The sequence below is a fragment of the Plenodomus lingam genome, assembly GCF_022343315.1.
Source record: "Plenodomus lingam strain CAN1 chromosome Unknown scaffold_20, whole genome shotgun sequence".
Lineage (NCBI taxonomy): Eukaryota > Fungi > Ascomycota > Dothideomycetes > Pleosporales > Leptosphaeriaceae > Plenodomus > Plenodomus lingam.
This window is the reverse complement of record NW_027093974.1, coordinates 2,310,197-2,323,558: the sequence shown is the minus strand read 5'-3', so window position 1 is coordinate 2,323,558 and position 13,362 is coordinate 2,310,197. Positions and strand designations below refer to the sequence as shown.

At 51.3% G+C, this 13,362-nt stretch overlaps 5 protein-coding genes across 5 annotated transcripts; 3 read left to right on the top strand and 2 right to left on the bottom strand.

Moving 5' to 3' along the window:
* Positions 1 to 92: 92 nt before the first annotated feature.
* On the bottom strand, positions 93 to 3,824 carry IAQ61_011813 (uncharacterized protein; the record flags this gene model as incomplete). The annotated part of the gene is made up of 1 exon (XM_003844341.1): positions 93 to 3,824. One exon carries the CDS (start codon positions 3,822 to 3,824, stop codon positions 93 to 95), a length of 3,732 nt encoding a protein of 1,243 aa, XP_003844389.1.
* Positions 3,825 to 4,495: 671 nt separating this feature from the next.
* IAQ61_011812 (uncharacterized protein) lies at positions 4,496 to 5,755 on the top strand (the record flags this gene model as incomplete). Its single annotated transcript, XM_003844340.1, has 1 exon — positions 4,496 to 5,755. The coding sequence occupies one exon, from the start codon at positions 4,496 to 4,498 to the stop codon at positions 5,753 to 5,755; it is 1,260 nt and encodes a 419-aa protein (XP_003844388.1).
* A 106-nt stretch (positions 5,756 to 5,861) lies between these two features.
* On the bottom strand, positions 5,862 to 6,467 carry IAQ61_011811 (uncharacterized protein; the record flags this gene model as incomplete). The annotated part of the gene is made up of 1 exon (XM_003844339.2): positions 5,862 to 6,467. The coding sequence occupies one exon, from the start codon at positions 6,465 to 6,467 to the stop codon at positions 5,862 to 5,864; it is 606 nt and encodes a 201-aa protein (XP_003844387.2).
* A 1,037-nt stretch (positions 6,468 to 7,504) lies between these two features.
* IAQ61_011810 (uncharacterized protein) lies at positions 7,505 to 8,467 on the top strand (the record flags this gene model as incomplete). The annotated part of the gene is made up of 1 exon (XM_003844337.1): positions 7,505 to 8,467. The coding sequence occupies one exon, from the start codon at positions 7,505 to 7,507 to the stop codon at positions 8,465 to 8,467; it is 963 nt and encodes a 320-aa protein (XP_003844385.1).
* A 622-nt stretch (positions 8,468 to 9,089) lies between these two features.
* IAQ61_011809 (uncharacterized protein) lies at positions 9,090 to 12,546 on the top strand (the record flags this gene model as incomplete). The annotated part of the gene is made up of 7 exons (XM_003844336.2): positions 9,090 to 9,331; positions 9,443 to 9,693; positions 9,756 to 10,670; positions 10,720 to 10,872; positions 10,920 to 11,193; positions 11,249 to 11,316; positions 11,369 to 12,546. The coding sequence occupies 7 exons, from the start codon at positions 9,090 to 9,092 to the stop codon at positions 12,544 to 12,546; spliced, it is 3,081 nt and encodes a 1,026-aa protein (XP_003844384.2).
* Between the last annotated feature and the right edge of the window lie 816 nt (positions 12,547 to 13,362).

The window sequence follows — 13,362 nt, the reverse complement described above, 5'->3', positions numbered from 1 at the left end:
CATTAATGATCGTAACGCTTGGGTATTAAATTTTCGAGCAAATACTTCTTCCATGTTTCTTCCATCTCAACGTCTACACAGTAGTACCTCATCTAAGCGCGTTCCAGATCCGCACTTGCCCTCATCCGAAAGCCCGTGCTAATCCTCGGCGCCGGCCTCTCCAAGCTCAATCTGCCCGCAACCGTCACCTTGCCGCTTGTATTCGTGCCAAGAGCCGGCAGCGTACTGTCCACCGCCCTCGCTGTGCTGTGACTCGTGACGGGAAGAATGGAACCGCCCTCTGTCCAGCGTGCACTGCCAAGATAGCTTTCGATACTGCGTCGACCGCCATAACGTACGGTTGTACTTCTTCCAGTGCTGAGGACTTGGTCGAGGGCACCAATGTCGATTCCGTACTCGATTTTGGTGGAGGTGTTGTCGTCGGTGATGACGTCTTTGCCTGGCTGACTGTGGTTTTGCTTCGCTCTGCGGTCGCGAAACCGACGACGCACTTCACGGAAGAAATCGCTTATGGCGTCAAAGGAAAGGGCGATTACGATGAAGGGGATGCTGAAGGCTAAACCAAATCCAAACACCCATTTGCTGACAAAGGAGAGTGGGAGCGAAGGCTCATCGCTGCCTTCTCGATGTGGGAATTCTCGGATATTGATGGCCATCATGGCCGCAATAAAGGATAAGGGGAGGAAGATGATGGTTACGATTGTGAAGATCTGTATGGTCTGACCCTGTTCCGCAGTCGCAGCAGCTTGGTCGCGTGCAAACCTGGCCTCGAATGCGTTGGCATGCTTTTGCTTCAGGTCCAAGAGATCAGTGATGGATTTGTAGATGCGCTCAGCTTGCTTGTCCATGCGGTCCAAGTCTTTGATATGAGTTTCAATCGTCTTTACCATGTCTTTGAACCTCCTCTTGAGATCTTGTTGACTTCTGTGTTCTTTATGATAGATGTCCAGGATGCTTGCTTCCATGTCTGGAATGACATTGCGCTGGTCATCTAAAACTTTTGCAATCATGTTCAGCTCATCGCGGATATCTTTGGTCTCTCGCAGAAGATCTGTCTCGGCGCCTATGTCCAGCAGCTTGTCAACGAATAGGGGTGCATGAGAAGCTGTGCGGTCCGTGTCATCGTAGCTAAATTGCTCTTCTAGAATTGGGGGATCCAGTAAGGCATGATCATGCGAGTGATGTGCTGTGTTCCTACGGTTCAGATGCTCGCGCTGCCTGCCTTCAGCTTCTAAATGGCGTGAGAAACGACTTGCGCGCCTGTGATGCTGCAGCCACGCTGATGCCTGACGCGAAGCAGTGTTGAACTCATCAAAGAGCTTTGTTTCCATCTCTGTGGCATCGCCAATGGTGGCCTCAAACATATCGAGAAATTGATAGTCTTCATCTCCGATTCGATGCCTGTCGAACATCCCGCTACACCGACTTGTAATAATCATCGCGAGGTCATATACACTTTTCACTGATTCTCCAGTCTTGCTGTTGATGTCTTCAATGACGCCATCAAGAACATTGAGTGGGTCGTTGCGCGGCTGCTGCCAACGTTGAGGGAAGGCAGTCACGATGAGATCCTTACCAAGTGTCCAGAGCCATAGCGTGTCGACCATGAATATCTTTTCATCCCCGTTCCGCTGGCCAGAGGACTTGTTCTGATAGCGGTACACTACCTGATCACGGTCGCGAGACTGCGTGTCAATGTTGTGATAGAAAAATTGATCAAGCGTACGCCGCACGTGAAGTGAAGCTTGTGAGGAGGTCAGATGGGCTCTCAGTAGCATTTCGTCATACGTCGAGGCTCGCTGGATCACCGGTTTGAGAATGCGTTCTTCATTCCTTTCGCGTTCTTTGAGCAGCTGTGCTTGCAGGATTGCATTCTGCATCTCTTGACGTTGGCGATCTGTTTCGAAATGGAGGTATGGCATGAAGGAGAAAATGTTGCCTTTTGTCGATGGCATTGATTCCTTTCGTCCAGGACTACCGGGCGACCGAAGATTCCCACTATTGTTCAGCGAAGAGCTGGTCCCCGTACGGTGCATCTGACTATCAGGACGCCGTGATGGTGGTGTGTCTGTACCACCTGTTCGTTTCCCTGCGGGCCTAGATCCACCCCATTGTGCTATCTTCTTAGGCTTGTTCTTGGATTTTCCTTTTCCGTCTTTACCAGGCAGTGTTCCCGACCCTGATCCGGTTGTCCAGTCGGTCTGCTCTGTACTCGCCGTGCCTGTCCGCACAGGCGTGCGGGGTACATGAGGTGAAGGTCCTTCAGATGCACCAGCTACATCAATACCTAGTCCTGTGCCACTGCTCACAACGATTGTTGGTGGCCCCTTCTCAGTACCATCAGAGAGGTCCGAATCATCATGATGCTTGGGAGCACGAGGAACGCCTTGACACATGGGCCTCATGAAGTGCGAATGGATCTGCTGTCCACGATGCTGATGACCGAATGACCTTTCAAGGGCTTTGAATCCGTCGACATCATTTGCCCCCTCTTCAATGAAAGCCTTGGTCAAGAGTGCTTCCACCCAGGCCATGTTGTTTGCTGGCAAATGTATCCATCTGAAGTTTGTTGCCTTTGAATCTTTCGGTAGAATAGAAACTGCTGGCTTCCTTGGATTGATGGGGTCTCGAGCGTAGAGCAGTTCGAATACTGTCCTGCGAGTGACTTTATTCTCATTATGGTAATTACCAAAATCCACCATTGTAGCATGGAATCCGTTGGCAGCTCCAAGCGCGTCTTCACTCAGCGCCTCGACCTGGTTGTGCGGTGCCAAGATGTTAATGATGTCCTTGCGGGCTGGCTTCTTGCTTTGCGCAGCGCGTAAGAATGGAGTGATGCCAAAAGAATCTTTCGCTGCGCGCTTGATCTCTTTCTTCTCGAGCAGGCATTTGACAATGTCTAGATGACCGGCTTGTGCCGCAACATGCAGCGGTGTCATCCCATTTAATAACCGCGCGTTGATGTCTGCGCCTGCAAGAATGAGAATCTGGAGAACCTTTACACTGCCTTGTTCGCAAGCATTGTGCAAGGCGGTCCATTTGCCATCACTCTTTGCCATGACGTTTGCGCCGTATAGAAGTAGCAGCTCCACGATATCGTCCCTTCCGTGCGCAGCAGCTAGATGCATGGGCGTCTTCTGTCTGATTTCCATTGCATTTATATTCGCCCGAGGTAGCTTTGTTCTCCTCAGGAGCATCTCGCAGAGCTCTTTCTTGCCCGTGCTGGCGGCCCAATGCAGAGGACTCCTCTTCTGCTCGTCTTGGCCTTCTTCTCCATCGATCGCAATGTTCGTCTTCAGCAACTCCGCAATAACGTCGCGACCCCAATTGCAATGCTTGTCTGCCGCTAGATTGTGTAGAACGTTCCGTCCGGTGTGATCTTTCTTGTTGACATCTGCGTTGCACCTCAGGAGCTCATTCATAATGTGGAAGTGATTCTTCCAGGCAGCCGTCATGAGCGCAGTTCTTCCCTGCTTATCCTGCGCGTCTACATTTCCGCCAAACCTCAGGAGCAACTGCACAATCCCGACCTGATTCTTCTCAATCGCCTTGAACAAGGGCGAAACCCTGCCCCCCGGGCCTCCATCTGGCTTCGCGCCATTTTTCAGCAGGTATTCGGTGATTTCAATGTTTCCGCGTTCGGCTGCGCGCATTAATCCTATGCGCAAGAGATGGTCGGTCGGCTGCGACTTCGCTTTTGCGTTCTCGATAATTGCGACGGCATCTTCGAGTTTCTTGTCCTCGATGGCTTTGAGTAGGCGTGGCTCGACGCGGGCGTTTGCAGCATCTGCGCCGTCGCTGGATCGTGAAGGGGAACGGCCCATGGTGGATTACATGGTCTGAATTCTCGATTCGTGGGATGATTATAGAGACGGGCAGAAGTGCTCGACAGCAGCGCCCGAGTCGAGATGAGATGAGATGAACGGCCCTACTGTCGATGGAGGACAGCACCCGGAAATGTAGATGCCATGTTCATTCCGCTGCACCTTGTCTTCATTGTTTTTTCTGTGTCGCCTTCATTGCGGTGGGTAATCACTTGTGCGCCACTCAGCTCGTGCAGCTGAGCCAAGTCCTGCGACCCGCATCACGTGGGACTAGGTGCTGCGGGGGGCCTGATGCAACAATCTGGAGTAGAGGATTGAGACTAAACAAGTGATGGAGTGAGGTTGTTGATGGGGGAAGGGGAGTTTGTCGTCTGTAGTCCGTCATGCTGGATCGCCATGACACGGGAACGGGCGTGACGGATGCTTAGCATCTAATAACTTAGTAGGCAAGTGGAGAGCGTTCGGCTTCCGGAAGGGAAGGGCCCGCCAACTCACGTAGGCGGGGGAATGAGGGTCACGGCGCGCTCTGATCTCCCACTCCATCACCAATCATCTGCCCAAAACATCATCACATTGGCGAATCTGGGTGCAGCATTGACACAACGCTCTAGCGTGTATGTTGCGTGTGTGCCAGCGGATGCTGCAGGTCGTCTTTGAATCTACAAATAGTTATGAAGACCAAGCCCTTCAAGCAACTGCCACCGCCAGTCGTAGAGCAGCGGTCAGCGGCGTCAGCTCCAACCAACACTCGTAAGGTCGCAAGACATCCGATACCCTTATGGCGCTTCGCAGTCCTTCTCATTCTGATCATATATCATTCCTTCAGCAGATTCGGCACAATGTCATCCGCACAGGTCGATCTATCACAGTACAGCAAATCAATCTTTGTACCGTTTATTCACAAGTTCAGCATCAAACATGACCCTCAAGTCATATGTACAATCGAAGGCATCAAGATTAAGATGCCAGTCGATACCGGATCGACTGGCTTGTTGATTGGCGCCCCAATGCTACCAAATCTCTCCTCCACAATTGGTACACCGGCCCACCACTTCTTCACAAGTAGCAAGATCCTCTATGTCGGACGTCTTGTTGAACTACCCATCAACTTCCACGGCGAAGGCAGCTCGTACGCATCTGCAACAGTGCCTGTATTCATCGTAGATAAGAGCTGGAGGTGTCCAGCATACGACCCTAGCAAGGACACATTCGAATGCCCACTCGGCCCCAATGGCGAGAAACCAGTGGAACGAGATACTTCACATATTACCTACATGGGCGTAGGCTTCGGACGCAATCAACCTCGAGACGGTATGCCTTTTGGTGCTCCGAAACTCAATCCACTCTTGAACATCGTCTCCTTAGATGGGGAGCCAGTAGACTCATCGTCAATGCGGGCTGGATACTCAATCTCGACAGCAGGCGTGCAGATAGGCCTGACACAAGACAATATACGCAACTTTGCATTCATAAATCTTGAGCCTGGTCTCACACACAGCCAGGATCAAAGGGACTGGGCAATGGCCCGTATGTGCTTCAACACCGATGACGGCGAGCCAAATTGCGGCGCAGCACTGGTGGATACTGGGATCGCCCAGATGTATTTGAGGGCGGATAAGGATCGTTCCATACCAACTATCCACATACGCAACCCAAATAAGCATGGCTATGCGAAAATGGTCAAGCGGGTAAAACCCGGGACTAGTGTTGGAATTGGGTTTCCGTCTCTGCAAGCGCCAGTAGCATCGTATTCCCTCATTGTCGGTGGTGAGTCGATAAACGAGCCCAGTGCAGTCATTCCTTTGAATCAAACTGCGCCGCCGTATATCAATACCGGTCGCAGCTTCCTGTTTGATTACTCCATAGCGTTCGATGCGACTGGTGGGCGGTTCGGTTTTCGGCCGACGAGGAGTCCAGGCGCAGTGTTGTAGGATCTAGCAATTGAGACTATCAAGGCTTTCGCCTTGTCGAAGGCTGTGACTTGTCTTTGTGTCCAAGATCAATGCCTAACCCTCTTCCTTTTCCCAGACCATCTAGTCATTTAACAGTCATGCTCCTCGTTGGGCTCTTGAATCCATCCCTCAAATCCTTGTACTCTTCAATCGCCTTGACCACCACTCCATGCGCTTGTTCACTGTCCACGCCCACCACCACAATCGCACCAACACAGCCTTCCACCCCCTTGACAAAGACGGGAAACCCTCCCCCTTCAAGCGTGTACTTTGCCCACTCGTCTCCACTCATAGCATGGTACTCTGCAAACCTCTTATAATCCCCATCGAACATACAACTCATATACCAGGTACTATGTCCCCACCTCAACACCGTATTGCGCTTTCTCTGCATCCAGGATTCGGAATCTGGCATCAGGCCTGGCAAGCTCGGTGCATGGAATAGTGTCTGCGATGCAATCGAGATGTGGATAAGACACGGACAGTCAGCCGTTCGCAGCGCATTGCGCAGGATATTCCCAATCACCCAGGCATGCTCGCAGGTAAAGTGCGCAAACGTGAAGTGACGTTCCTCGCGGGCGAGAAGCTTGAGATCGCGAGTGGGTGAGGGCAGCGTGCTGAGCATGGCGTTCTGGACGGACAATGTGGAGGAGCCGGTGGAAAGTTGAGGCGAAGGAGTGGAGGGCGACATGTGAAATTATTGACAGCGGTAGTGAGACATATAGAAGGACGAGGAGAGAGAGGGTGGGGTGTGGTTGGAGAGATGTGAGAACGCATGTAAGATTGAGTTTGCGAAATTAGGTAGGGATCACTCCACTGGGAAAAAACGGGCAAGGGGACAGCGGCCAACCTAGAAGCCAGCTTGGCCTGAGTCGCGGGGTTGATTGCACGCAAACCTGTGTGAGATGGGTGGACTTGCGCGAGTCAAGACGCAATGGCGTAGTCACAATACGGGATGAAGGCTTTCCCGATGAAGTATGTATGGCGGCGGGCCGAGCCCGTGTGTTTGGGGATGCGCTAGCATGCCTCAGGTACCGATAATGGGAATATTGTATTCTCATGTATGGCACATGCAAGGAAGTACTTGCGAATTGTAGTATGGAAGTATACTATGATATCTTTGTATCAGGGGCCGCGTTTTTACCTGCGAATTGCGTGAAACATGTTTCGCGGAGACTGAAACGTGTATGTTCTGCTGAAACATGGGTGCCATGGCGATGACATTCTCATTTCTGACATTCCGTGTGTTTTCGACCTGAGACTGAGGGAGAAAATCAATTGCCGCGTGTAATCAAACTTGACAACGATCTGGATCACTTCATCGCCTGGTTGTGACTGAAATGATTAGAAGTTTACCGGTATTCGATCATGTGATGCTTGAAAAGACTCACTCACTTGGCTCGGTTCTCCAAAGCTCTCAAAAGTGCAATGAATATCAAATCACATTCAATATGAGTGCTTATCCAGGATGGTTGGATAGAACTTATCGATCAGATTACTAGCTTCACTGACTAGGTGAAGCAGTCAAGTGAGTCAACAAAACCTACCAGTGAATATCGAACACAAAGCTATCCGATCACATCGGTAATGAGTGCTGTGCCTTCAGTTACAGTGCAACAGCTGATCCCACGTTCGCTCTCTCTTTTCACTGCTACGTGAGACAGGCTCAAGTCCCCAACCTTTATCAAACTCACACCATCACACACTCAACGGGAGTAGCTTACTTGTATGATGGCCAATTCTCATCCTAACTCCAAGGCTGCAGGTAGTTCGAATGCTACCTTACCTGCAGGGTGCCCACTGATTCTAGTAGAGCACAAAGACTTTGACACCACCAGGCGAGCTCTGTTCCGCTCCAATCTTGGTGACCTCTGGTATGCAGAGACTAAGCTTCCTCTGAGTATGGAAGAAGTATGCAGCCCTTGGTGCTGGGACGTTAGGCCTCGCATGGTCTGTATGTATGTCAAGCCAGTGTACATTCCGTCCCTCATGACCTTGGCTCGATCAACTAGTGGGCTGTATGAGAAGCGAATTGACCTCCTGGAACAGGGCATAGGCATGTATCAGGAGCCATGGCTGAAGGATGTGACAGGCAGGGAGATCCAGATGTGCCAGATGCTGCATCGATATCCTCATCCTAACGTATGTGCCTACCATGGCGTCACCGTCGATGACTCTGGCCATGTGTCAAGTCTGGTATTCGATCAGTATGACATGGACGTGAGTGAGCTAGTGGACCGTGGCTGCTCGTTCAACGCTTCCAAGTGCGTCGATGACATTTCAGCAGCTATTCTACACATGCATTCACTTGGGCTCGTCCACTGCGACGTCAAGCCTAGCAACATATTTGTGAATCTGCAGACTGGGCGTTTCGTCCTCGGCGACTTCGACTCCACGCATTGGGTGGACACGGTGCTGGCAACCAAGTGCGGGACGATTGGATGGGTTCCCGAGGATGGGGAGACGAACAACATGGCTAGTTACGAGATAGATTGGTTCTCGTTGGGGATGCTGCGTGCGTGGCTGGCAAAGAAGGGCAATGGAAGACCCGTAGAAGGTCAAATGTATCCACCAACGCGGCTGATCATGGATGAGATGCAAGCGGTGTTATTGCGACGTGTGCGCGCGGGGACTGCCGAGCAACGTGAAAGTCATGGAGACCGGGAGGACGAAATGGATCTGGGTTGGTAGGTAGGGGAGGGAACTGTGTGATGGTAGCTAGTCATGTAGCATTCATGGTACTCTACGAGGTACCAAGTCTTCTCTACCCACCTCTTCCCTATGTAGCTTAGGTACCGGTACTCTACTTACCTAGTACCTACCAACTCTATCTTTTTCTTGCACGGCTGACTCATGTGTATAGATGATCTTTTTTGGTAGGTATTGTAGGAGCAGTGTACCTAGTTGCAACTTGCATGGGTGTGGCTCCTCTAGCACGATCCTGGAAGTGAATCCACTCTTGCACGTTGCCATCTTCGTAGTAGTACTCTATGTGTAGAGTAGTGTGTACCACAGGTGGCCAGCCCAAGATGACGTCTGATGTGGTGCTACTTAGTACACAATCGGCCATGATGTTCAGGACAGTGGGGCCTACGGCCGGGTTGGCATACAGGATTGTCCAAATAGATGGACATAGATGGAAATAGACATGCCCATCGCTGGCCTAGACCCACGGCCCACGGCCACGGCATCTCCTCGTCGTCTTCTTCAGGGCGTACCAGGTATTCCGTCGCCTTGTGCGCGCTGTATTGCACAACACAATAGTACTCTATCTTGCCGGTAGTTGACCCCAACTGGAAGACATGTCTTGGCCATGGAGGGACGTCTGCCCAGTGACGTCACCCGCCAACCTCCAACTAGCACAGGTCGTCAGGGCTCGACATCAAGTGACAAGACCGGCGGGGCGCCCCTTGTTGCTTCTGCGCCCCCAGTATCAACCGCCCAAACCCCGAGTCTGCCCACTGCCTGCGACACCATGGAGAATCTGGACAGGCTCAGCGCAACGGGTTTGCCGGTCTTCGACCTGAACTGGGAGAATCTCAATAGTGGCGACTGGTGAGCCAGCCTGGCCTCCCGCCTCCTGCGCAGCGACAATGCTACAATGAACATAGCATGCACCGTGTGGCGTCTACCGTACGCTCGACAATCCAACTGACACGGCAGCAGGTCTCAGACACCCATAGGCGCTCGCGAGTCGTGGCCGCCGACGCTCACATGTCTCGTCAACACTTGTGTGCTGCCCATGCCCCATTGTGCCGCCATCTTCTGGGGCAACGACCTCACTGTCATACACAACATCGCCTGGGGCAAGGCCCGGGGCAACTTGGACGGCCAGGCAACTCGCGCCTGCGACAGCTATGCGCATGAGGCGCTGGGGACACTGCGGACAGTACTGCGTGGCCGCACCGTCAAGGTGGGTAAGCAACACATCATGTCTTCCGTAGAGACAGGCCAGGGCGCTGATAGCGTCCTCCGTTAGCCGCCAGGTTCTTCCTCGACCAGTACGCCGTCGAACATGACACGCAGCTGCTGTTGAGTACCATCATCGACAGCCAAGGCGCCCGCCAGGGCGTCCTGGCGCAGATCCTGGAAAACCCAAACGTCGACAGGTATATGCCCATTGAAGGTCTGGACAAGATGGCGCGCGATCACCCTGGGAGACAGCTCAAGGAACAGGCACCCGAGGAGCATGGCCACTACTCCTCAGGACGCCAGGCCGACTTGCAGCAGACTTCGCTGTTCCAACGCTTCGCCGAGCTTCTGCCCACTGGACTTGCCATTCTGGATAAAGATGCAGAGGCCATCTTCGTAAACGACGGCTTCTTCAAATTGACCACCAACAAGGGCCAAAATGAGTTTCGTGCATGGCCAGAGAGTATTCATCCTGATGACTATGATCACGTCATGACGGCATACCGCAAGGCCTTTGAAAGTCGCGAAACGTTGCAAATAGAGTTCCGATGTGACGTTGCAGAGCCGACAGAAGTGGCAGGCGAACAGTGGAGACTCTTCTTGCTCAAACCTCTCAGTGATGATCCCTTGGCCGGCTTCATCAGTGCCATCATCGACATCACAGACATCAAACAGGCACAGCTGACCCAGGAAAAAGCAGCTCGTGAGGCCCAAGAGCGCAAGGAACAGCAGGAACGCTTTATTGACATGGTCTCGCATGAGATCCGCAACCCACTTTCTGCAGTTATGCATCTGGCCGAAGAGGTCAAGGAGGTAACGCGAGAAATTGCATCCACACGCGGAAATATCAAGGATCAAGTGGCAGACATATTGGATGCTGCCGATACCATACTGCTCTGTGTATCACATCAAAACACGTTGGTTGATGATATTCTCTCTTTCTCTAAACTTGACTCGATGATGCTATCTCTGGTACCTCGCGGTAAGTAATACTGCAAGCTTTGATTTTCAAAAATACTCATAATTTACAGAAACTCGGCCGAAATGGGAGTTTTCACAATCACTTCGTGTGTTCCATTCCGAGTTCAAAGCCAAGAATATCAAATTCCATTACGCCATGGATATATCATATGATGAACAGAACGTGGATTATGTGGTTGCCGACTTGAACCGCATGAAACAAGGTAAGATTTGTGCAGATGCGCTTTCGGCTATGTCTGACATTCTCTAGTGCTGGTTAACTTGATAACGAATTCGATCAAATTCACATCTAGAAAGAACAGCGAGAGAAAAATCACTGTCTCCGTGGGTGCCTCTGCAGAGCGTCCAACTTCTTATCCTCCCAACGTTATTTTCTTCAGTCAGGAGAAAGAGGCATTCCACATTGACTCTACTATGACTTCTGAATGGGGCTCCGGCGACGCTCTGTACCTCATGGTCGCCGTTAGAGACACCGGCATAGGTATCAGCAAAGAAGGCCAAGAGAAGCTATTTGAGAGATTCCGGTATGTCATCGACTGTACTTTACCATACCATGGCCATGACTAACTCATTATGCAGCCAAGCTACTCCAAAAACACAGGAGAGATACGGTGGATCAGGTTTAGGCCTCTTCATATCCCGTAAACGTGAGTTTTTTTCAAGTACACATTCCTGTGTCAATGTCTGATGATTAACCAGTTTGTACTCTTCATGGTGGCGATATAGGCGTAAGCTCAAAAGAAGGCGAAGGCTCCACCTTTGGATTCTTCTTCAAGGTTCGCCGTTCTAACGGCACAAGCGAAGACGGCCGGCCACCTTTCCAGTCCCGCAGTAACTCGGAGAATTCGAATGCCTCTAATCGGGCAGAAACGCCCTCTCGACAACGACCTGGATACAGCCGCGCCAATTCTAATCTTCAGAGTATAAAGGAACGTCAAACAGAACAGGCTTCAGCGGAGCAACACCAGAGCGAGCGACCAGAAGCTAAAATGCGGTCAAGTGCTGAAGATATGGAGTCTTCATTAATTGACCCTCCGACTGAGTATGTGCCAGAAGCACATCCTGCATCCACCGCAGACAGCCGGTATGAAGAGACGTATGCTATTGCTAAGAAATATACAAAAAGTACTCCAGAGCTAGAGAAAAGATTACCTAATTTGAAGAGAGGGGAAACGCAACGACAAGAGCAGGATGCCAAATCAGTGTCTAGATCGCAGAGTGACCAGCGCTCCGAGAAAAAGCAAACTCTACTCCTTGTGGAAGACAACTTGATCAACCAGAAGGTACTTCGGCGACAACTACAATCGCGCGGGTTCGAAGTGTTCACTGCAAACAATGGCCAAGAAGCAATCGACGCGGTAGCCGAACGCGGGCAGATAACAGACGAAAATCCCAATGACAGAAATTATTTCGACTGCATATTGATGGACCAAGAGATGCCAATCAAAGACGGTAACACTGCGACCCAAGAAATCCGCCAGTTGCAAGAAGAGGGCAAGGCAGGGTTCAGTCACATCCTGGGTGTGTCTGCCAACGTTAGAGACGTCCAGACCAACAGTATGCGCGAGGCAGGGATGGACGATGTGATAAGCAAGCCCTTCAAAGTAGACGACTTGGTGAGAAGAGTGAGGCGCCTTGTGCTGGACAGTGATGATGGCAAACACAACCACTGCGAGCCCGACAGCAGTGAACACAAGCCGACGGAGCCGAAGAGCAATGATATAGAAAAGGAGAGCATTTCGACTCGGGACAGCAGTCGTGCACACTTATATCCTGACAAGGCTACTGTCAGACGAGAAAATCAGCTCGAGGTAAACGGGCGGGAAGGAGAAGCGCGCGGTGGAGAAAGGTCGAGATCAAGGCAGAGCCGTTCCTAAGTTATTCCTCCAGGCCAAATTTCTTCATTATTGCATTGCATGGTGTTCTGGCTGGGGTTTGTGTTATGTATTTGCATTGCTTGGGGGAAGAAAGCGTTATGCCTCGGGACGGTTTAGGAGGAGCAACCAATGATCACTGCAATGCTACGTTTGTAGCTTAGGATTACTTCGGGGAACCATTGATGTAGACGATAAGAATGATGCGCTAATCATGCGTTAACATCCCACTTCCCCCCACTCCTCCGCATCTACCGTATATACTGTCAGTCTTAAAGCACAATGCCTCTTGCCTTTCTAATGTCATTTCATGGCACGCCATTCGTAGAACTTTTGAAATCTTTTGACGATCTGGTATCTTGAAATCACTTGTCTGATCATGTCAAAATCATTCCAGGACAAGATCGTTCTCATCACAGGTGGTGGGAGTGGTATCGGGTATGGCAACACGCATTCTCTCAGGAGGGTTTTGGAAGCCCGATATCTACACTAACACTTGTATAATGCAGACGGGCGACGGCCCTGAAAATGGCGTCTATGGGCGCCTCGATATCGCTCTGCGATATCAACGTACCCAACCTCGAAGCCGTTGCCTCTCAATGCTGTACCCCCACCCACGCCCAACAAGTAGACGTGGGATGCACAGCCGAAGTGCAGAGCTTCGTCGATACCACGCTCGCCAGGTTTAGCAAAATCGACTACGTCTTCAACTGCGCGGGCGTAAACCCGACCAGCATACCGCTAGAAGAGACGACGGATGCATACTGGGACAAGCTCGTGAACACCAATCTCAAAGGCTGTTTTCTGGTCACACGCGCT